This window comes from Eulemur rufifrons, chromosome 9 (genome assembly GCF_041146395.1).
Source record: "Eulemur rufifrons isolate Redbay chromosome 9, OSU_ERuf_1, whole genome shotgun sequence".
NCBI lineage: Eukaryota > Metazoa > Chordata > Mammalia > Primates > Lemuridae > Eulemur > Eulemur rufifrons.
In genome coordinates this window covers 19,096,992-19,122,452 of record NC_090991.1, presented here as the reverse complement: position 1 = coordinate 19,122,452, position 25,461 = coordinate 19,096,992, and the positions used below count along the sequence as shown (strand labels likewise).

Sequence of the window (25,461 nt, the reverse complement as noted above, 5' to 3'; positions counted from 1 at the left end):
CCTAGCTCACAGCAACCTCAAACTTCTGGGCTCAAGCAATCCTTCTGCCTCAGCCTCCCGAGTAGCTGGGACTACAAGCATGCACCACCATGCCTGGCTAATTTTTTCTGTATATATTTTTAGTTGTCCAGCTAATTTCTTTCTATTTTTAGTAGAGACGGGGTCTCGCTCTTGCTCAGGCTGGTCTCAAACTCCTGAGCTCAAAGGATCCACTCTCCTTGGCCTCTCAGAGTGCTAGGATTACAGGCGTGAGCCACCACGCCCGGCCAAGCACTTTGTATTTTTCAGGTGCTTTAATGTACATTTGGTTTCAACAAACATAAAAAGTAGGCAGGGGAGGTATGATTAAGTTCATTAAGGAAAAATACTCTGAGATATTAAATGATTTGCTCAAGGTTATATGGTTCAAACAAAAAAGCTGTCACAAACTGAGTCTGCTAAACTGAGAATCAGCACTTTCCATCAAACAACTACATTCAAGAACTGTATTATACGTAAATGCTAAGTGTTGCTGAGTAGAGAAACAAAAATCAGGTAAGTGCAAATAGGGTAGGTTTAATGGAATGGTGTGGAGAGGGCAGACACTCAGGTAAAATGGCATAAGGAGCGACTACTGAAGAGGCAGAAAGTCACTTGTAGGAGATGGCAAGTAGATTAGCTTAAAATAGCCCACCTATTTGGAGAAGTAATAAAAAATGAGGCCTATGAAATTTAGAGAAAGAGGACAGAATCCGGAGAGTTGCTTAAGGACCCAGGATGCTAGGCTGAGGCATTCAGATTTTATGACAGATAACTGGGAGCCACTGTAGTGTCTTGAATCAAAGATGACAAAGGGAACACGTTTCAGATTTTAATGCAAATTCTTTCATAAGGAAAAATGTTTGGGCAAAACTTTCAAAATTTTAAACACCACTAAAGGACTGGACTATGAAGTCTTTACTCTGCCAAGCAACCAGCTGAAGTACCTACACATACCTGAACCTTTTTGGTGATCCTTAGATATAGATGTGGTAAGATTAATTTTGTCTCTTGTGTTTTTACCTGCTAAGTAAGCCACGCTCTGTGTATTCACTTCAAATTTGTCACAATTTCTATGTTTGTTAACCAGAGTTAGTAGTGTATGCAAAATTCTGACTGTTCTTGCAACAATGGCAGGTGAAGGATGCCTGTACCCTACAAAAATAAAAAAAAAGAAAAACAAGTAAGAAGTTAGTTCATTCTTTGAACAAGTATCTGTTGAGTTCTTATTCTGTGAGTAGCAACTCTGCAAGGAAAGGAAGTATAAGGGATAACTCCTGCCTTCTAAGAATAGCCATTTGGGAAGGCAAAACATACATATGTGAATAGTTAATTAATTACATAAAGGATTAAGTACCAAAAATGTGTAGAATACAATAGTGTTCCCCGGAACCCTATCGTGCCCTCAGGGAAGAGGAAAATTAGGAAAGATGATAATCTTTCAGATCTTCCATTCCCTAAAGGAGCACAGGGATTTAAAAAATCTATGTACTGGAATTCCCCTTAAGATTTTTTTTTTTTTTTTTTTTTTTTGAAAATAGGGTCCTACTGCTTACAAATTCTTTTTTTTTTTTTAATTAAAAGAAAAAACCCTAATGGCATAGGAAGTATATACTCTAGGAGCCAAAAAACTCTCCAGAATTTATTAGAGGGTTTTTGATCTTTGGCCAGCTTTTAATCATTAATACTTGCTCCATTTTAAAATAGGGGATTTGAACACTGAAAATATCTGGTATTCTTTTAGAAATATAGAATATGTAAGCACTTCATCAGTTCAGTTAGAGTCCCTCATCTTAGTATCCTTTAGTAAAATCTTTTGAGCAATCCCTGTTCACCTTAGAGATTAAAACTGTCAATATTTTTTGTATAAAAGATGAAATCAAATGCATACATTCACAGTGGTGGGTGTATGCATATACACCAGGTAAAACCTGAGGAAACCTCCATGATCCCTCAAGCCTAAGAATTATTTAAACTGATACAAAACTGCAGACTCAGGCTCTGGCTTGAATCTCTACTGTGGTCAAATCCAGTGCTGCCTAAGACCACTGGTTCATACCAGCTCATTATCCCAGGCCTTACTTTACACTTCCGTTTTGTCTCTGACCTACCACTAGATGCTGTTCCTCTTAACTGCACTCTCTGGCCATGATGACCTCATGTTAATGAACCAAAGTCAGCACGCTGTGAAGTCAGCAATGGGGAGTGAAGCCAGGTTCAGGAAGTAAATAAGCTCGTTCTAAGGAAGAGCTGGAGATCACTGGCTATAAACAATATAGAAATTTGGAGGGGTAGGAGTGAGGTACCAGGAAGATGAAGTTCTATGGTATAAAACAATAGTATTCATTAACAATAAATTAGAAATAAGTTGAATTATTAAATCTGTGATTAAATCTCTAACACTTTTCAACATAATCAAATACTGATTTGTAGTATGTCTTATTTTGATAATCAGTAAGATACTTAAGTATTGTTACTAATAATATAGCTATTAGAAAGCTCAATATTTATGCATTTTAAAAGAATCAACTCATTTTTTTAGAAAAATCTGATATTTGATACGGAAATTAGGCTCTCTTAAAATACATACGGGCTAAATTATTTTAATTTACTTCAAGTAATCAATTATTTTAATTACTTCTGGTTTCTTAATACTATTTCATAAAAATATTCCAACATAAGGCCTTTACCTTTTAAGAGATGTCCAACCAGTGCGAAGTTAAAGTTAGAGTTGAAATTGAGTCCAACAAAATGATCCATTTGCTTGCAATGCCATTCCAGAGGATTCCGGATTGCCATAAATACTTCCTCTGGACTCTATTAATAAAGACAATTATGAGATGGTTGATGAGGTTCGTACTGGAGCTTTCTTCAAAGGATCACTTACTGGTTTTTGTGCTCAACAGCTATGACAAGATTAATTCTTTCAAGCTGAGAGAAATTATTTTCAGATGACTACAGAAACCCATAGAACATTTTAGGTACTACAAATTAATTGGTAGAAGACAGTCAAGTATATAAATAATAAGGTGGAAGGTAAAACTATTTTGATTTATAATACAGAATAAATGACTGTCAATTTACATCCTGGTGACTTTTTTTTTTTTTTGAAACAGGGTCCCTGTCACCTCGGCTAGAGGGCAGTGGCGTGATCATAGCTCATTGCAACCTCGAACTCCTGGGCTCACACGATCCTCCTGCCTCAGCCTCCTGAGTAGCTGAGACCACAGGCGTGTACCACCACACCTGGCTAATTTTTTTTCTATTTTTAGTAGAGACAGGGTCTTGCTCTTGCTCAGGCTGGTCTCAAACTCCTGAGCTCCAGCAATGCTCCTGCCTTGGCCTCCCAGAGTGTTAGGATTACAGCTGTGAGCCACCGTACTGGGCTGTTCTGACATTGAAAATGCCAAGGCAGATACTCCTAAGATAAAGCACTTCATTTCTTAATATACAAATAAATAGCCCAATAGCTAGATATCGTTCTGACCATCATTGTCCCAAGACAACCCAGAAAAGAACAATGGGAATTAGGAAAGAGGGGTCCCAGTCCCAAACCAGATGTATAAACAGGGACAAATTACTTAACTTCTTAGTTACTATTTTGTAAAATGGAGGTCTGATAAACTTTACAATACTATCTACTGGTAAAATTTTGCTTCCACGCTTCCCAGACCCACACTACATCTGGTAGGCTGAAGAAATAATGTTTAGTCCAAGTTATCTTCATGCTTAAAACCATGATCTTGTTCTTTCTTTCTTTCTACTCATAGCTCAGTTAATTTCATTTCAGGCAAATTTCTTGTTATATACACATTCTGTCTTTAAAAACAAATTGCTCTCTTTTTGCCTAGACTTTTCCCTTTTTTATCCAATGACAAAAGGAACATAATTTCATACTATTTTATTCCCTCCTCTATTCTCTATGAACCCAAATCCAAACCCAATCAAGGTTGACAAATGTTAAGAAGGGCGCTAATGGTATACTTCCAAGTGAGATAAGGGCCGGCTGTCGTGGCTCATGCCTGTAATCCTGGCACTCTGAGAGGCTGAGGTGGGAGGATCACTTGAGGTCAAGTAGTTCCGAGAGCAGCCTGAGCAAGAGCAAGACCTGATCTCTACAAAAAACAGAAAAATAAGCCAGGGATGGTAGTGCACTCCTGTAGTCCCAGCTACTTGGGAGGCTGAGGCCGGAGGATTGTGTGAGCCCAGGAGTTTGAGTTGGAGGTTGCAGTGAGCTATGATGACCGGGTGACAAAGCGAGACTCTATCTCATTCAATCAATCGAGATTAGGTAAAAGAAAAAAACTTGTAAAATCAAGTACCCAAAAAACTTCCTTTAGACTCTCTTCCTTATCTACTAATTATATCTATTTTTCATTAAGTAGCATTATTCAGTAAAAGTAAGTTTACTTTTAGATCACTTCATTTGGGAAATAGAGGGTGGAGAATGCTAACTTCTACTTTAGGGTTATTAAAATTAAAAATAATGAAAGTATAGTACTTAGCATAGGGCCCGACATGGTAGTTATTATTACTACTCAGTATTATTTATCCCTATCCTGTTTACAAGTATTGGGCTATACTGTTTTTTTTGGCTACTTTTATACAGAAGATATGCATTAAAGTTTAAATAGGTCTTTATGAGCTGGTAAGGAACTATATTCACAATAACTTGCATTATAGAAATTCATGTATGGATTTCTAATGTTAAAAGAACAGCAACAATAAAAGAGAGAGGATTATTAAATGTGAGATCTAGGAATTCCAAGGGAAAGCTTGCTTACCTTGTCATTGAATATCCGGAGACTATCTAAGGTGTGTAGGTTTTGTTCAAGAAGTGCAGTACCTGCTGAATATAAGTTGACCTCATCGAGCTGCAGTACGGCCACAGCTACCCAAAAGAGGGCTTTGTGCAGAGGGGAGTCCTGGCAAAGGAGACAGGTTCAAGGTTAATAAGATGAATCACAATCTCATTCAAAATACACTGCAGTACAAAATGAAGTGTGCTATCCCCCCAAATTATCCATGCTTTCTCACATGGCATGATAAATTATAAATTATAAATATAAATATCTTCCCATAGGGGCAAGATAAACATATGGGTAAGCTCTTCATCTTTTCCATGTGTACAACTAAAGACACTGTTAGCTGGGCTGACAACCCTAGCATCTCCTTTGACTTTTCCTGCTCTTTGATTCCTAAATCTAGTTACCAAGGTTGGTGGATTCATCTAGAGTAGTTTCTTACATGTCTGTTGGTTTTCCTGTTGCTAATGACGTTATCCCATGCCAACCTTCTTTATTTTAAATGTGGATTCTTTTTTTCTCCAGTTTCTCCCTACTCCAATTCACTATGCACCCCACCACCAGAATGATCTAAGCCCTGCTCTGGTCATATTACTTGTCTGCTTAAAAACAGTACATTTCCAAACTCCTTTCTGAACAATGCTCAATGTTAATTAGGTCTAATACAATCTTCATAACTTTCCCTCTTGCTACTCTTTTGAAAAGTTTCTCCATTACAACTACAATCGTCTACCCATCTTTGCTCCACTGTCCCAGCATTCCTATACAGTCCTACTGCTATACCATTGCTGTTTAAGGCTTTCAACTTTCTCCCCTTCTCTCTGCCTATGTTAGATCCTACCTCTCTCTTTAATGTTAGTTTAAACCCTACCTTTTCAACTTCTTGTCACTCTTAACTAGTACAGTAATCACTTGCTGCTCCAAATTAAAAGTATTTATTATTGGTAATCCTTATTTAGCACTGTGGTATATGGGAAAATACATAGACTTTAGAGTCTGGGAGAGAGTGGGTGAGTGGACAAAAGAAAAAAAAGGAAAAGAAAAGAAAAGAAAAATAGAGTCAGGCAGCACTGGATGAGAATCATGGTTCTCTCTTTTATTAGATATGCGACTTTGGACAAGATACTTATTCCTTCTGAGCCCTTTTTTACTTATAAGATGGGGATGAGAGAACTATTTTGTATGATATAAAATCAGGATGTTTGTAGAACATATAACCCAAACCAGGAACATAATAGGTATTTATTGATATTTCTCTGTAATCTCTTCCAAGTCTGGCATATCTTTGTACTCTTTGTACTCAAATCACAGAATTATACAACTTTAGAATTGAAAGGTAATACCATGCTATTATCTAGTCTAGTTTACTCCTTTTGTTAATATGAAAACATAATCTCCAGACATACTAAATGATTTGCTTAAGAGCACAAAGCTGAGATGAGCTCAGACCATCTTACAACAGTGGCCAGATCATTCTACTTTTTAAAAATATCATCCTCATTTAGCACCAAAATTCTTAAGATGATCAGGTCTACTTCTTCCAGCTTTACATTGCTCCACAGTAATAAACACTAACTAAAATACTATGTATTTAATTTACTTTATTATTCGTCCACTCCCCAACATCCATACCCCCTCCAGAATATGAGCTCATGAGAGCAGGGAATTTTATAGGCTTTGTTCAGTACTGTATCTCTAGCACCTAAGATAGTACCTGACAGATGCTCAATTACTATTTATTAGCTAAAAGAATTAAGACTATAAACCTCTCTCTTCTTTAGCACTGATGAGACAAAAAATATTACAAGCACTTGAGAACATACTATTTACATTCTTTCTATAATGTAACTATTTCAAACAACTAAACTTTAAAACAGGAAGTTCTACTTTAACTATAAGCTTTTTCTTTATAACTTATTCTCAATCCATCTTACTTTCAGAACTCTTTGAAAGAAAATAAAATAACATTTACCACTGATACCCAAAATGAATGCACTCATTTTGTACACAGTAATTACCTTATTAAGAAGTGGCTGTAATTTGGTTAGTGCTATTACTGTAGCTTCTATCAGAACTTGACTGTTGTAAGTATCAGGTCCTTTTAAGCAACTTTCAAGTGCCTTTTAGGAAAACAGAATTCTTTATTTTACTTTCATTGAAATAAAACATTAGCCTCTAAACTGAATCTCAGAATCAGTTCAGGAACATTTACTTATTTATTAAGTGCCAGAATAATTTCTAATGTTATGGTGATCTTGGTATTTAGCTCAATATATATTTGGTTTCTTATTTTTTGATATTTTCATATTATTTTCTAATATAATAAGCTATTATTATAGTGATTACAAATTATATAATTTTATATAAGGCTATAGTCTTATCTATATAATGAAACACTTTGAAAACTGATAAAATATTTAAGGGTACTTGCTTATCAAAAGAGACAAAATACTTATTTTCTTTTAAAGACGTCTTTAGAGAAAGTTTCTTCACTTCAAAGAATTACAATAAAGAAAACCAAAATCCATTTTTAAAGGTTTAATAAGCAACATATAAGATATCTTATTAAATACAAATTTAAATGTCCTTTAGAAAAATGGAAAATATGCTTCCAATGTGGGAGCTACAAATATTTGGCAGGAGGGACAGGTACCTTGCTAAGAATACGGATAATCTGCTTTATCTGCCCATGAGACACTCGTTTGCTAATACAGCCAAAGACAACAAGAGCTCTTGGTTGCAGAGATGGATTATATTGGAAGGCAAATCTGCAATTAAAAGATCCACAGAACTTATAAAAACATTTATGTTTATATATACTAAATAAAAAATTAAAGTATTGATTATGTAGTAATATCTGTCTTTTCAACAATATATATACTTTTACAACTTATATTTAATTTAGGACATACCTTTGAGCTAATTCTGTCCACTGGTCCAGCCACTTGCACGTTGGAATATCTCTCATACATGCCTAAAAAAAGGGATATTTTGCATATTTTATAGGTACATAATTCCATGGAAGTGCTTTTACTTAAGCATTAAGTGTAAACCAGCACAATAAACCAGTATTTCTTCTAAACAGTATAGAAGAATTATATATATATATTGATAAGTTAAAAATGATTTTAACTGAGTTTCTTGTAATTTTGCCTTACATACCTCCATGATCTCCAACAAAGCTTCTGTGACTGTTTCCAATGATGTCAAAGCAAAAGTCTCCCTCTCATAGGAACCAGGAGAGAATGACCTGTCCCGGTAACTGGAACGGAAGGCAATAACAGCAGCTGACTTGACTTTGCTAATGCCGAACAGCAAATAAAATTTGGGTAATGAGAACTCTGTTAGACTGAGTCTCAAAACTTGCTTGGTCTCTTCTGTAAAAGAAAAATGGAACAAGTAAAGACTTTGAAGATATTAATTTTTTAATTCTCATCAAGTACATTTCATTTTAAATTTAGAAAATGTGAATATCATATAAAAAAATAACATAACCATGCTCCCTAAATCAAACCTCCACATACATTAATGCTTGCTGCTTTAGCTCTATTTATCAATAAATTAGTGCTAATGATGGAACACTGTCAACTGGCACTGAGTATTCATAATAGCTTATGTGATAAGTGCAAGAGTCTACATGACAAATATACACAGAAAATCTTTACTATAGCTTGATATGGAATGGAAGGAATTTATTGTTTTTCTGTATGATAATATTTCATGCCATTACTGCAGGCTTAAATTAGTACCTTGGTGTTAAGGCACCATCATAAATAAGAAGATAATCTATACCAATCAGGTGAAGTAAAATGGAGAAAGGAACTGGTAAAAACATAAATTCCTTTCCTGGAACTTACCACTGAAATGAAGCTGTGAACAAGTACACAGAGAGTGAATGATATTAATGACCAATCCATGTGTGGAAGCTCTAAGGGAGAGTGGACCTGTGGCTACTAAGAAAGTAACAACGTGGAACAGGTAGGGGAGATGAGCTGCCACATCAAGGGAATTGTTGAAGGACAGCATCAGCATGTAGCGCGCTAAAATAGCAATATCATCCCACATAAGATGTTGTTCTAAAGTAGGAGTTGGAGATAAGCATGTCTTGTCAATTATTTTGCACATCCTTCCAATAACCTATAAGGAAGCAGAATTAAAAAAAAATATGGAGCTTAAACAAAGTTTTATCACAACAAATTTGTTTAATTTTAAAATGACTAATTACAAAACAAAAACCTCCTGATAATAAAAACAGACTATAAACTATATTATGTCACAGTCCAGAAGGCAAAGTTAAAGCGATTACCTTGCTTGAAACCAATTTCACATTTCCAGAAGCCAAAGCTACAGCAGTATCTGCCATCACCTCAGCTTTTATTGATCCCAAGCCACCCGTTGCACTAGTTTTGATGAAACTGTCCAGTACAACATCAAGCAGATCTGTAATCTAGAAGAGGGAAAAATAACACATTTTAAACCACTCTATCAACTTAATTTTTAATTTAAAAATACTCATGAAATATAAAAAATACCCAATCAACATGAAAATTCTATTTTACCAGAGACCTCAAAAATACTAGATTTTACTTAATTTAACAGAGAATATTCAGGAAAGGATGAGGATATTCACTTGATTCCTTGAGAGATTAAGAGACTGGTATTTAAAATCTCTATATATACTATCTTCATTCATTTGCAAAGTATCTCTGTGCTCTTCTAAGACGGTAATGAATGATCAATATAAAATAGTTTTTTGGTTTGTTTTTTTGAGACAGGGTCTCACTCTATCACCCAGGCCAGAGTGCAGTGGCATCATCATAGCTTATCGCAACCTCAAACTTCTGGGCTCAAGTGATCCTCCTGCCTCAGACTCCTGAGTAGGTGGGCCTACAGGTGTGCGCCACCATGCCTGGCCTATATCCTATATTTTAATATTGGCATTCTTATACTAGAGCTATAACTGAAGGCAGGTGTCCCAAATAATATCATTAAGAAACATTTACTGACACCCATGGTGTGTAGGGAGATAGATTAAAGCACTATTTACTAGAAATGACATCAGATTTCTACAGTGAAATTCCACATAGTTATGCCATGGAAGAGACTGCTAAAATAACCCTGGCTCTGAGGCATGCATTAGGCATTTACAATTTTGAACCAGAGGAAGAGCTGGGTGGGTGTCTGCATGCTTTCTGAAGAAGCATGTTTTCTACAGCTGCATCCCTTGTGTCTATCACAGTGCTTTGCACAAAGTGAGCACCAAATATCTGCAAAAAAGAGATACTAGATAAATATTTGAGCAAACTCAATACCTGCCCAAGGCTTCCCCATATTTTTGCTTGAATAGAAGGGTACATCTGTTTTTCATTTATGGTCATTGTTATCAGCTTATCAAGAATAGCAGTAACTCTTTGTCGTTTGGCATCATCATTATGCTTACAAAAACGGACTAGATTTGACAGCCATGGAGTCATATATTCCAAACAAAGATGTTTCAATTCAATACCTGTGGAAAAAATACACTATTAGCATAGATGGTCAATGAATATTACATCAACAATTATTTTAATATAAAGAATTGGGGGGAAAAAGCTAAAAGATAAAGACCATTACCTAGAGGCGGGCCTGGAGAAAAGAGACTTGGCAAATATATTTTTGAAGACAGATGTGAAGAAAGAGAACAAGCCTTGAAGAAAGTAATTTTAAAAGCCAGTAAGCCAATATTTGAAAAGTTCTGCCTTATTTTTCTCCCTTTTAGTCATTTATTTTCTAGTTAAAAAATTAAGTTTTATTCTCATTATAAAGGGAATATGTGGTAATTATAGAAAGTTTGGTAAAAGGAAAGCATCACCACAAAAAATGAAACTGATATTAATAGATTGGTGTATGTCATCTCCCATTACACTTTCAAATCTATGTAGAGATAATGTACATTTATGTGTGTACGTACACACATACAACTCACCCTCATTCCCCTACAAAAATTAGGATTATGCTGTCATGGACTATGCTCTGAATATTTTTTCACTAAACATTATACTGAGATTATTTATGAATCATTAAAAATTCTCCAAAAACATTTTAACTTTTTATTTGAAAACACTTCAAACTTATAAGACACAAAAAGATTATAAAAATTCCTGTATATACTTCACCTACAGTCTCAAAGACAATTTTTAAAATTGTGCGGTAAAATATACAGAACATAAATTCACCACTATAACCATTTTTAAATGTATAGTTCAGTGACATTAAGTACATTCACATTGTTGTGCAACCATGACCAGCATCCACCTCCAGAACTTCCTCATCTTCCAAACTGAAACTCTGCACCAAAAATATTTTTAATGTCTTCACATTACTGGATCATATGAAGATTCAACAATTTAATCAGTTCTTTATTGTTTGACTTTTGGCTGTTTCTATTTTTTTTGCTGTTATAATGCCACATGATGTTCTAAAGTAGGCAAAATAAATCTATGGCAACAGAGGTCACAATAGTGTTTACTCTTGGTAAAAGGATGATACTGACAGAATCCTTCTGGATGCTGGAAATGTTACGTATTTTGATCTGGAAGGTACTTTTGTGATGTATTTACATGTAAAAGTTCATTAAGCTGTTCACTTAAGTTCTGGGCACTTTACTGATGACAAGATTAACTTCAAGTTAAAAAAAAAAATGCTATGATAAACATCTTAAGATTCCTTAGGATAAATTCTAAAAAGTCGAATTATGAGGCCAAAAGGTATGAATAGTCTTAAGGGTCTTGATATCTACTTCTAAACAGCTTTCTAGAAAAATTGCCTCTGCTTATAATTCCACAGACCACCAGGACTGAATTTTTAAAAAATCTTGCCAATTTGATAGCTGAATTTGTTATCTCACTATTCTTTCAATTTGTATTTCTTTGATTTTATTAATGAACTTAAAATATAAATATTTAGCATGATCTATATATTATTGTTGATTCATTTTTCTTACTAATCTATGAGAACTCTTCACGGTTCAGGATGTTAATATTTTCTCATATTTGCTCCAAGTGTATTTCCTAAATTTTAATTTTCACTTTTTTTTTTGAGTAGAGATGCTTTGAAGTTTTATGTAGTCAAATCTGTTCATCATTCCCTTCGCTTCCTTTTATCACTTTTTTGCTTCATATATCCTTACTCTAGAAAGCAATTAAATCTTCACTTCTTTCTGTTCTTTTTAAAAAATGGCTCTAGTTTTTATATTCAACTCTTAAGTATAGCTAGAACTTATTTGGTATCTTGTACTGTATGGTGAAGATGAAGACCTAACTTAATTCATTTCCCAATCTTGTTTCTTACATGATTTAATCTCTTCTTCATCCATTTGTGATGCTTCTTTATCAATTTGTTCTCTTAAACTGATTTGATTGCTGATTCTTGAACACCCATGTTCTAATTATTGTACCATTATAAAGCGTTCAGACATCTATAACATCAAGTCTCTGTTTTCTTTCCTTTCAATATTTTCTTAGCTTTTCTTGTACTTTTAAGTAGAATTTAGAATCATTTGTCCATTCTCAACCCTCAAATTCCATAGTTATTCTAAGAGAATTGCATCAAATTTGTACTAACCTGGGAAGAATTGTTCATGCAGAAATTCAATATGCCTGTCCACTCACACTCAAATCTTTTCTTATATTAATACCTACCAATAAAGGTTTATACTTTTCTTGTTTTGTCAGTCTTGTACATTTTCTTGTTAAGAGTTTTACTCCTACATCTCATATTTGGGGGGAAAAAAACATATAAATAGTGACCTAGTTCTGATGAATTGTTAAAGCTTTCAATTATACAGAAAAATCAAAAAAGGTGTTTGAACATAGGAAAAAAAGTTTTATGTATTATGGCGAGAGAGAGGAAAAAGACAAAAATGTCAGGAAATAAGCCGAGAAAAGATCAACATTTACAATACTACAGGGTATGAAGATGGACAGATGTAATAAGTAGATGTTGAATTTATGACACTTATTAAAGCCAAGTCACGACTGACTCTGGACCCTGTATTATGTGCCACTGCATTCTTCATGTACTGTATATGCACAATAAAATCATAGTTCAAAGTCAGCCTGAAGAAAAGAGAAAATGACTATTTCCCTAAAATCAAGGAGACAACATGGCTACTTTACTCATGTGGAATTTTCTGCCAAGAAGAAAAATGCTGAAGCTGATTAAACTGAAACAGTGAAGAAAATAAAATATTTTGTAAGTGGTCCAGAGACATGTAAGGTACCAAAATCTTCCACCTTGCTTTTACTGTCAGAATATCGGTGGATTTCTCAATGTGGCCTACCAGGAAGTTCCTTCAGAGTTCCTTCAGTTACAGGGTAACACAGATGTAAAATTAGAAGAGGGAAAAAAAAAAGTAAAAATATAGTAAGTGAATGACTTCACTGGCAAATTCTGAAATGAAAGGGTTTTCTTTGAATTTTCTTAGAATACTGTTAGTATTGAAGAAAATTATCATTACTTACTAGATTTGCTAAATCCAGAAATACACTCTTCCAAAAATTCTAACGTGAGGTGTGGCTCATTGGCTGCCAGTGTCTTACTAATAGAGACAATAAAGAGGGTGTTGTTGGCAGGGATACATAAACCTGATGTCTCTAGTAACTGGCCCTCGATTTTTAAATTAAAGGTACAAGTTAAGGCACACAGAAGATTATAGGCAGCTGACCTAGGAGAAAACACAAATGAAGTTGTTTTAAAATGGACTTTTCCTTATAATTCCAAAAACTTTTCATAATATACAACTTGTGATTCTATTACAAAGCATAATCAACTATTTTTAAATTTTATGATCCATTAGAGATGTTATGATTCTATGGTAAAACCAAAATACCCCTTGATCATTTAGGGATTTTTTTTAAAAAGGTAGATTCTTGACATTACCACAAAGAGCACTATAAGGCTTCTAAGACAGAGGGGTATAGGTCTACCTAACAGACATTTTACTGGGACATAAAACATGAGAAGTTTATGGTCCTAAGGTGGATCAACAGAAAGAAAGTCAGAACAAGGCACATCATACTTTTAGTAAGGCCAAAACTCAAATTGTGGTTTCCTTCTCTGCTAGATCCAGTTATAATGGGGATCATAAGAAGAGAAATGAGATGGCCTCTCATCAACTTAGAATGTTAAACTCTTTAATCAGCATCTACTGAATTTCCTCCTGGGTGTCCTACAAGTTATACTACAAGCTTAGAGATTAAAAACAAAATTAACTTATAATTAAGTCTCCCCATTTTTCCTTCTATGACTTCATTATATCATATACAACCTGTGAAAACAAAAAACTGTAATATCCAGGTTACCTGAAGACCAAAGTTCATTTACAAATGTCTGAAAATATATTTAATCAATTTAAGAGACAGCCTAAAAAACTCAGACTCAATTTTAAAATTTTATTTTTTTCTCTCCCATCCAGCAAAAGAAAGAGCTCAACTGCTCAGTAAATTTCAGGTTTTCCTTACCTCAGAACTTTCATCATGCTAATATATTTATGCAACAATCATACAGAGGAAAAAAAAGCCACTGAAATTTAAGTCTGCCTAAAGGCTTTTTTTCTGAAATGACATGCTTTAGCAAAAAGCAGAAGCCGTCACTTGCTTTATGTCACTATAGATGAATAGGGGTTTACCCAGGCTAATAATTATTAGAAGGTTGTTAGCATTTTTCTGTGAAGAAAGAACTTTGAATTAGAAATTAAAGGCAGGCTTAAAGTTCCATTTTCCTAAAACGAGAATGTTAATATTATTACTTCTAAGTTTATGTATCCTTTACTAACTCCTAGGAATTCTAAGTTATATTATTCTGACATTGACTTTTACTCTGTATTTTTCAAAAGCTATAAAGAATTGGGCTTCTTCAACCTGAGGGCAGGTGTCACAGACCCCTCTGAGATAATGAAAGCTAAGCATACATAAAATTTTGTGTACGATTTCTGGGAGTTCATGGATGCCATAATGCTCACCCATGTAAAGAAATCTTGATTTGTTTTTTTTCTTGCTTAAATAAAGGAGAATCTGGAATCCTAAAAGTCCCACTATAAAACCTGGGCTATGTTATACCCAGGGAAAATTTTCTGAAGCTATCAACTCACAGCTATAAAAATCTTGACAGTCCTATAGTACTTGAGACAAAGAATTATCCTGACATGAAAAGGAGAGGGGAGAGAAGGGAGAAGGGATACAAACAGATGTTGGCAGGGAGGGAAAATGCAGGGTAAAAAATACTACTATTTACTACGCACAAACTATTAGCTAGGTTGCTATACTATACTACCACACATACTATGTATTAAACCTTTGTGGGTATATAAGGAAGGCATTGTAACCTTTATTTTACAAATGAGAAAACTAGAGCTCGGAGAACTTCAGTACCTTGCCCAAAATCATACGTAGTTAGAAAATAGGAGATCAAGGTTTAAACCAAATCTACTGACTCCACAGACCATGCATGCTCTTTCCACATGCAACATTCAAATTACTAAGCCTTAAAAGAATCAATCATACTCTGCTCAGATGACATATTTATCCTAAGATCTCTTTAAAAAATACTGTTTTTTAAAACAATGTTACTGAGTTATTGAACATCAGGCCTTCCTTGTCAAACAATGATAATCTGAATTGAACTGTTAGGAAACTTAACAGTGATACACTTTTAAACATGGAAAAACTTAATTAGAAGACTCAGGAGGGGAAACAATTTAGGAGTAGATTTTCTAAAAAAGGATATTTTCTTTGGGAAAAAAAAAATCTGCCATGGTATCTGTTTTAGATGAAAGTTTCCTGGAGAAAGAACATTTATTGGTTTAGTGTGAATCACACTATTCAGAATTCCATAGTTTATGTGAATACCCCATAACTTGATGAGGTCACACTGGTTAACCAACGCAGCATACCTTCCAACTTACAGTATTAAGGTAGAGGCTGCTTTAAAAGCTTACCAAGTAGTCTAATTTTAAAAGCAACAAACTCTAAATAAAGTTGAAATGCATTTTTAAAAAAACTTACCGTAAACTAGGATCTGAACTGCCTAAATTAAGTAATGCAATATTAAGCAGTGTCCCAGGGACGTCTTTTGGCCGAATCTTGGTGTGCTGGGGGATGGAGTCAGGCTGCGACAACTCCCAGCGGGTCCGGATATGAATGATAGACTGGACGATGGCTTCACACTCCTGGTGCATGAAGGTGAGTGGCGTGCCCTGGTTTGCGATGGTTAAAGTGAACTGGTTCTCATCCACCAGGCAGATCTCTTCAATTTCCGAGGCATAATAAATATCATTTAGAAAGACTGATTGCCCTAGGACTTTTGTTCGCTCTGCTGAGGTTACTTGAACAGCAGTAGAACCAACCTGGAAAGTGGTGGTGAGAGGGTAGAGTGCAAATTAAATTCCATTATGTAGAATTCTAAGAGGCTCTAAAAACCAACCAACCAACCAACCAACCAACGTTCCATAAATGTTTTGCATTTATGGAAGAGTTACCACTGTTACATATTCAAAGGGGTTCAATAATTACTGTGATAAATGCTCTCAAAAGAAACTAAAAACATCAGAAAAAAATTAATTTTGTTTTTAAAACAGGTCAAGAATCCTATAGAAAAGTAGTGATTTTTATCCTGAAGGATGATGTTCCTTACTCTGCAAAAAGCATGTAATAATCAGAAGAACTCTCACTAGGTAATTTCCACTCTCCACACATTCCTACCATTTGACTGACACATAGCAAACTGGCCTCTCTACAACACTCTTCTGCCTCCAACCTAACCTATAATTAAATGTACACCTCTCATATCTTTTACAGGACCTCCATGAAGATAGAAGTCTTGGTCTTCCTATATCTAGATTTACTTGACGTTTGACACTCAAAGTGAGAATCATACCCCTAGAAGCCAGTGCTTTGACATTTGATACACAACTATGGGGACACCTAGGGAGACCAGGATATAGTCTAGTTAGTCAAGAACGGCAATGAGTCATTTACAAAACACACATTGAAACTTACTTTAATAGAAACTTTGGTGTCTTTGTGAGCTAGCTTGAGAGCATTGTGGAATACCTTCAGGTCCTCTTCTAAAGCCAAGGTGGCAGCTGGTAGTTTCTGTTGTTCATGCTCTATGTGCTCAGCCAGTTTCCCAGGACAGTCTATGAAAACGAGCCTTTTGCTACCTTTGAGGCCAGTCAGCAGCCGCTCATGATATTTGGTGTACTCCCTGACCCAGGAGTTACAGTTATAGATATACACTGCAGAGACATTGTCATAAGCAAAGCCAGGAAAAACAACAAACCACTTGGAGAGAAAGTCTGTTTTAAAGCGATTGCTAGGCCCAGTATGGGTAAGGTCCACTACAATTTCATATGGCTTTGCATAATATGGCTTTAAGGTCAGCAAGACATGATATATCAGCAAATCACCATTGATTTGCCCGGTTTTGAACCTACGGAAGATGACAAAAAAGAATAACAGACTGTTAACAGAGTTCTGAATAAATATACAGATGCCACTAATCTGTTTTACCTCTTTGTTTTCTGATTAGCTTTCTAGAGAGAATAATATAACAATAATACAAAACAATTATTCAAGGTCTGGATTCATTTTTTAAATCAGTTGTTTTTCAGACACTGAGAAATAAGGCTGAAGTAAAGAGAAGAGACAAATCTCCAATTCAAAAAATTTGAGCAATAGCAACAATCAGTAGTTTGCCCCTCAGTCAAGAAAGGAAGAAGATAGTGGGTATCTGTTGGTTGCTTCCTGGCCCACCAAACTTCCCAGGTGAACAGTTTCGGTGAGAATGACCCACCTGGAGCTCTGGAGTGAACTGGAAAGGCTTTAGCCCAAACATTTATCCCACCTTGACCAGAGACTGATTCAACAAGGAACACAGGACTCAAATTAAGACAACTTGGGACAAAGGCTCAATTCAGAGACTTCCGCTAAAACCGTTGGGATGTGAGACTTGGACTTTTCAGGCTTTATAAAATAGGGAATACATAGCTCTGGGAGTTGCTAGCTCACATCTTGGGATATGAAAGAAAAACCTGCCTAAAAACTGAAGAGGAGCTGAGAAATGAAAAGAGAAACTGGGGCCCTGGCCATATAATTTAAGTTCTAAAGTAAAGCCTCTGCTGGGGTCAAATTTATCCCTGGATTATTCAGTTGTATAAGCCAATAAATATCATTTTTGATTAAGCCATATTAGGTCACATGTTCCTTAAAACCAAAAGAACACTAAAGAATGTGAGTAGCCATGGTGAGGACCATGAGAAAGCCCCGAAGAAATGGTACTAGAATTTCAAGTCAAAACAACCTACATTATCTTAGGTCCAATGTTTTCTGTATATGATGACTCTGGTGATAGTACTACTAAGTAGGGGAAGCTAAATATCTTCACCTCAGAGGCAGGTTAATGGGTACAAAAATACAGTTAGATAGAAGGAACAAGTTCTAGTGTTCACAGTAGGGTGATTATAGTTAAAAATAATTTATTGTCTATTTCAAAATAGCTAGAAGAGAAGATATGAAATGTTCCCAGCACACACACAAAAGAAATATTTGGGGTGATGGATACCCTAATTATACTGATTTGATCATTACATATTGTATGTATGTATCAAAATATCACATGTACCTCATCAGTATATACAATTATATAAATTTATATTATATAAAAATCTTTAAAATAAGAAAAATATGACAAGTTAAATGATTTTAAAACAAAAGAGAAATATTTAACATTAAAGATATGAGGTAGTATATAATCACTTATTAAAGGAACTGCAGAGAAAAATACTGCTATTAAGTTCAAAAGAGAGAGAGATCAACACCAACTGGGCAGTCAGTGAAAGCTACATAGAAAATACAGCAGCTGAATGAGGTAGGAGGAATTTAGAACTCAACAAGAGGAGAGACTGGGCAGGCCTCATGGAAAAGAGGTAAAGTGGTAACTAGGTGTGTTGAGGAAACAGCTAGTTTAACTAGAATAAATTCTGAGAGAGAAAAGCTGGGAAAATACATAGTAGCCAAATTAAGAAGGAACCATAACTGCTCGACCAAGGGTGTGGGTTTTCTCCTAAGGGCACAGTATTTCTCAGAATGTGCTCTGTGGACTGCTGGCATTAGAATCAATTTGTGGTGCTTGATTAAAACAGTTTCCTGGTCCCAGCCCAGACCTACTAAATATGAATCTATGTAGTGGGGCCTGGAAATGTTTACTGTTTTTAAACAACCTTCTCATCTGATCTTTATGTGCACAAACATTTCTGAATCACAGCTATAGCTATTAGGGAATTATTCAACTTTTTTTTCCTTTAAAGAAACGGGTGATATGATCAAAGAAAATGATATATACACGATATACGAAGGAATCAGGCCTAGTAAAAGGTTACTGTGGTAGTCTAAGTACGACCTAATAAGGATCTAAAAATACTACTGTGACAGTAAAAATAGGAAAAAAGAAAACATGCCAAAAATAGGAAGGAAGGACCAACATGATCCAAAGTCAGATCAGGACTGAAAGAATTAAAAGGCTCTGCTGTATAACAAGCCTCTGAGATTACAAAGAATGTTGCATTATGAACAGAAACCAGGAACAGGGAGATCGTGAGGGGTAGCCACTTGAACAGAAAAAAAAAAGTCTGTTTTAGACATGTTGAATTTGAGGTGATGACAGGACATTTGAGGATAGTATGTATGTGTACACAGTAGACCACACAAAAGCATTTTCTATCCCATATAATCTAAGTTTACTAATATTTTCTCAAATCATTGTTGTGGTTCCACAATTTAAAATGTCAGTTATGTTATCACTGTTTCTATTATCTGACCCTGAGGACTCCAAACTCACATTTTCAAATCAGTCCGTAGCATACAAATAAAATTTTTAGAGATTTTTATGCTTCAGGCTAGATGCCATTTTAAAACCTCTTTTGAATAATAATAATACATCATTCCAAAGCTTGCAGCAGGCACACAGAATGAATATAAGGTCAAAGGGAATTAAGCGAAGAACCCTCCCTGCTCTGGAGGCGGGGATTTGTTCTACAAAGCCTCCTGTCATGCCAGTGGCTAACTAGACAAGTTAGAGGTTTTTTTTTCCTTTTCCCTGTGACATGTGCTTTAGCTGCAGCAGAAAGGAAATGTGTCATCTGTGGTTTGGTTTTAAAAGTGGAAAACTAGCTGCACGTATCCTTTTTTACTGCAGATTTACTTTAAGGTTCATATTCTCCAAGTTTGTTCTGCTTTAAATAGGAAAAGAAGAAAAGAAGTGGGTTATTAAAATCACATTATAATCAGATTCTGACCAGGCATTTTGTAAGGTAGGTCATATATATGGCTTTTCTTATGCCTTTTCACTTCTAACTTTGTACAGAGTAGCATTTGAGGAAGTACTTTCAAAGAGTGTCTAAGAATCTCACTAACAAAGTAGAATCATGTGATTAAAAATGTATACTGTTTTTTTTTCTATTCTATTATGTAAAATTTAAGTTAGAAATGGAAAAGATTTACCATCAACATGGAGTCTTAAATTAGGATTAGGAAGGATATGTGTTTTGGACTCCACAAGTGAACTGAGAAGTTTTGTTATTAAAAAAAAAAAGGTTAAAAAATAAATTTCTCATTACTAATGCTTAGGCATTATAAATTTTATTGAAAACAACCAGAGATAAAGAAAACTTTTGATAACATAACCTGGCTTTCATGGCATAAATTAGAGATGTAGAAACAGTCCCCAATTCTCAGGCATTTGTGAGGATAAGAGAAAGTCTCATTTTGTCAGCAGCTTGTTTATTTGGCCACGGCAGTACATCTGGCTGAAGACAATCAACAGCGGGCCTATTCTCTGTCCCATGGTGAGCACTGTTAAAATGTGCACGAATACTATGATGTATACTACATTGTCAGTGAACTAATGTGACAAGAATAACCCACTTTAAATCATTTTAGTATTGAATGTGGAAGTCCAGCCTGGTATAAAAGAATGAAAATTACTGCTAACCCAATTTCAAGTATTTCTTTTTGTGAAAGAATCTTAAAGTATCCAAAGATTTATGTCATTCAACTTAAAAATTAAAGGTGAACACTTTTATACAAAGCCAGTACACTGTACCCTTAACTGTCTACTAACGGTCAAGTCCAAAAAGGAACCTTAGAACATTTGATTATATCCTACTTTTGTTTGTATAACATATCACGTTATTCTTAATTTCTATATTTCAACGGTATACAAAAGTTACCTGATGACTAATAACCATTTCTTATAAAAAATCTTGATGCTCAAAAGCATGTGGCATCTGTGTTGCTTGGTAGTGAGTTTGGAAATATAGGCTCTTACACCCCACCTAGACCTGATAAATCAGAATCTGCATTAAAAAAAAACAAAACACCAAAAAGTACTCTCATGAACATTTAAGTTTGAGGAGAATCTGTATAAAACACACATGATTCTTAAGCAGGCAATTTCACTTAGTAAATGTCAAGAGAACAATCTAGTTTTGCTTTTATTTCCTTCAAATAAATGCTAACAATAAAATACTCTTTCAAAAGTAGCTCAGGACAAACTGGTATATTATTATAAGACATCTTAATAATGATGATAAATCTTTCCTGCTATGTTAGCAGTACCTGGAACTGCTGAATTCTAATGCCAGTTCTATTTAAACTAATCACATAGGATAATGAGAATTTAGAGTAGAACTTAGCCCCTTTTTGTACTGGCTTCCAGGAAGCTCAGAGCCAAAACTGAAATTCAACTTTTTCAATTTTATGTTGAGATGCTTACGATCTGTCACTTCATTCTAAATCTCTAAGATCCTGATGCTCTATTTCTTTCTATTTTGTTATACAATTTCTTTTTTTAGAATTATGGTAAATCAGAAAAAAATGCTAGTTATAAAAGATGCTGAAAAAAGCCAATAACTTTTGTTGAATTTCTGAGATTATTCAGAAAAATCTGCTGCTTTTTCTTTGTTTTGCTGGATTTTTAGGTTGACAAAACTGGCACGCCTTTGCTTTCAGAAAGTCACAGTAAGTCAGGGGAAATAGAGGCAAAAAGAGAGAACTACCACCATAAAATTGCTTTCATAAATACTGGGAATATATTTCTAAGTACCAGCTTTATTCTAAGCTTCAAGATAAATACCTAAGAAGAAAAAAGGAACATCTTTAATTCCTATTTGAAGTTCACTCTTTGTTTGGCTACTACCCAACTTTCCTTCTTCCTCGCTACCAAAAAAAATTTGCATTTGCTTTTCATACATGAAGCAATATGCTCAAGACCATATTCCTCCTTTACTATAAAGATTGGTGACAGATTAGTTAGAGGGTGGGGAGTTTCCGCAAGAATGATCCTTTTTTTTTTTTTTAAAGGAGGAATCAAAAGAGTAAAAGCAGAAGTATCTGACTCAAAGCAGAAGTCTAGCATGCTTAAACGGGAGAAAACTATACAAACCCATGTTATTCAGTTTAAAATGATTAGTAGTTATTTGTAATGCTAACTTCTGGCACCTAAAAGTATAACAGAAATTAAAATTCTTCTTTGTATATAGCCTAACAGTAATAGAAAAAAATTCAGCTGAGAAGGAATTCAAACAGGGCAACTAATGTTAGGTGTGAGCTTGTAACATTTCAAATATCTTGTAACTATGATTACCAAAACTAGGAACCATTATTATTTCACAAATTAACAAATTATATTGCTATCCCAACAGATAACCAGTATACTCATGGACATGGAACACAGGGGAGGTTACCTGCATCTTGCCTTTCTGATGACAACAGTTTTTTCTTTGTCCCCTGGAACAAAAGCAAACTATACCCAGCTGTGGGCTAATAATACTACTGCCTGGGATTCAGTTACTCAAAACAAGATGGGCAGAAACCAAAATGAAAAGATTAACACCAACCCTGTAACTCCTGCAGTAGATTACGAAGGTAATTCTACAAACATGCCTGAAATGGCAACATCTCACATCTTAACTTCTAAATCTGAACAGGAGCTTTATATACCTTCTGTTGTCAAGAAGAGTTCTCCCACAGTACAGAGCATTGAAAACACCAGCAAAAGTCACAGTGAAATTTTCAAAAAGGATGTCTGTGAGGAAAACAACAACAACATGGCTATGCTAATTTGCTTAATTATAATTGCAGTGCTTTTTCTTATCTGTACCCTGCTATTTCTATCAACTGTGGTTCTGGCAAACAAAGTCTCATCTCTCAGACGATCGAAAACAGTAGGCAAGCGTCAGCCTAGAAGCAATGGAGATTTTCTGGCAAGCAGTGGTCTATGGCCTGCTGAATCAGACACTTGGAAAAGAGCACAACAGCTCACAGGACCCAACCTAATGATGCAATCTACTGGAGTGCTCACAGCTACAAGGGAAAGAAAAGATGAAGGAACTGAAAAACTCACTAACTAACAGATGGTTTCCTGAAGAAAAATGCAAAGCAGCAATGAGAAAGATTATAGAGTAAAAATGAAGTCAGTTTGGTATTTAATACCAAAGTGTTGGGCTGATGATCTAAAATTTGTTATGGTAGGCCCTGCAATTTAATTTAAATCAAGCAGACAAGAAGGGGAGAAGTATTCCTGCTTATTTAATTACTTAAACTATGTACTTTTGACACTGAATGATTTAAAAAGCAAATAATAAAATCACCAACCATTCGAGGAAAGTTTTAAAGATAAGTTGAGGACACGAATAGAGAGAAAGGGATAATTAAATAAATATTTCCTATTCAGCAACAGTAGTTAGATGATCTTTGTCTGAATATAATTAAACTTTGAAGAATTTTAGTGTGTCCTTACAGCCAAGCATATACTCCAACATTTAATAGAAAGTCAAATTCCTAATGCATAGAGTTGCTGTATAATTTAATGGCAACTTCTTTGCTGGATGTGGCAGAATCCACACCAGTTGATCTATAAACACAGCTAATTTTAGCCCAGATGCTTTCATCTTTACATATGGCACACATGATAAAGTGGTTTTCTACCATAAATATTAAATTAAAACTTTTAATTTTGTATAATAAATTTAAACTCATTAGAATAAAACTATGACTATGTATATTTGCATTCACTTTATTATCTTAGAGAACACATTGTAAACACCAATAAGAAATAGAGCACAACTAAATTCGATGAGATTCATAGCCATACCAAGAGGCTAAGCATAAATGTGAAGTATGTTTTACTGTTTAAGAGTAACATTCATCTTTTCTATAAATACTGGTTATTGGAGCATTAACAACAAATACTCAAAGGTTGATTAATTTTTGGACTTTAAGGATGCCAAGTAGCCTAATAAATGATCAATTTTATTTTTTACTATCCAATGTAACATGAGCAAATGAAAAGTGTGTGTGTGTTTGTTCAAGTTGGGAAAACAGGATACTTCAGATAATTGTTTAACCTTTAAGAAATTGGCTTCAAGTAAAATAATGACTTACATTTAAGTCAAGATCTCTATCTTCAATTAAATATTATAAAATTTGGTTTGAGAGACTTTCCAAATATCTACTGAAACTGACACAGGGCATACTAATTAAAGACTAGGCCACATTTAAAAAAAAAAATCTTGCCCTTTATTGAGCATTTATTTTGGGAATATACTAGTCATTTAAGAAAAGATTTTATACACCTTTTTTCCAAATATGACTATAATCTTACTCTCCCTTCTAGGCTAGTGATTCTCACCCTGGCTGGATATCAGAATCACCTGAAGAGTTTTAAAAAAACACCAATGCCTAATTCTCACGTCCTCCTTCTAATTCAATAGGAATGGGGTGAGCTCCAGGCATTGGTAATTTTACATGACTCCCTAGGCGATACCACTCTTGGTCATCAAATTTACTTCTTACAAGTTCCATGGCTCCAAATATCTAGGTTACATCTTAAAATGTGAGGGGAATGGCTGGGCGCAGTGGCTCACGCCTGTAATCCTAACACTCTGGGAGGTAGAGGCGGGTGGATTGTTTGAGCTCAGGAGTTCAAGACCAACCTGAGCAAGAGCGAGACCCCATCTCTACTAAAAATAGAAAGAAATTATATGGCCATCTAAAAATATATATAGAAAAAATGAGCCAGGCATGGTGGCACATGCCTGTAGTCCCAGCTACTTGGGAGGCTGAGGCAGGAGGATTGCTTGAGCCCGGGAGTATGAGGTTGCTATGAGCTAGGCTGATGCCATGGCACTCTAGCCTGGGCAACAGAGTGAGACTCTGTCTCAAAAAAAAAAAAAAAAAAAAAAAAAAAAAATGAGAGGGGGAAAAAATAAAGCCTCAATTTATTACCAATTTGTAAAAAAAGGTCCATTCCCTAAACAATAAATCAAAACCATATTATTCCAGATAAAGCTAAATGTCAATGAAGTAAAAGAAAAGCATGAGAATACTCCTGCCAATCATAGTGACACCAGATTATTTTTTTAGGGGTAATATGGCCCACATTAGCAATGAAACTGCAGAGCTCCCATTTTGTGCAAAAATTAAAAATTTGAGATTGTGCACCAGAACACATAGTGATAATACAAAGCACTCCTTGAATCAAGTGTCATAAAAAAAATACCAGAGGAATTTAAAAGAAATTAGTATCTTTGTAAAAATAAAAT

The 25,461-nt window shown here is 34.9% G+C and overlaps 2 protein-coding genes across 3 annotated transcripts in view; one reads left to right on the top strand and one right to left on the bottom strand.

Moving 5' to 3' along the window:
* The window catches only part of NF1 (neurofibromin 1), a 246,247-nt gene that overhangs the window by 29,239 nt on the left and 191,547 nt on the right, over window positions 1-25,461 (bottom strand). For both annotated transcript variants that reach the window (XM_069482258.1, XM_069482259.1), the window contains 13 exons: window positions 16,859-17,291; window positions 15,866-16,206; window positions 13,325-13,527; window positions 10,136-10,329; window positions 9,130-9,270; window positions 8,681-8,960; window positions 7,986-8,200; window positions 7,736-7,797; window positions 7,477-7,591; window positions 6,842-6,943; window positions 4,803-4,943; window positions 2,709-2,835; window positions 1,042-1,173 (listed from right to left, as the gene is read on the bottom strand). In XM_069482258.1, coding sequence (XP_069338359.1) covers window positions 1,042-1,173; window positions 2,709-2,835; window positions 4,803-4,943; window positions 6,842-6,943; window positions 7,477-7,591; window positions 7,736-7,797; window positions 7,986-8,200; window positions 8,681-8,960; window positions 9,130-9,270; window positions 10,136-10,329; window positions 13,325-13,527; window positions 15,866-16,206; window positions 16,859-17,291 — 2,486 coding nt within the window. The remainder of the gene's footprint in view (window positions 1-1,041; window positions 1,174-2,708; window positions 2,836-4,802; window positions 4,944-6,841; window positions 6,944-7,476; window positions 7,592-7,735; window positions 7,798-7,985; window positions 8,201-8,680; window positions 8,961-9,129; window positions 9,271-10,135; window positions 10,330-13,324; window positions 13,528-15,865; window positions 16,207-16,858; window positions 17,292-25,461) is intronic.
* Window positions 20,112-23,283, top strand: EVI2A (ecotropic viral integration site 2A). The gene is given in 2 exon segments (XM_069482131.1): window positions 20,112-20,169; window positions 22,561-23,283. A coding segment is annotated over 1 exon segment (708 nt). The 5' UTR covers window positions 20,112-20,169; window positions 22,561-22,575.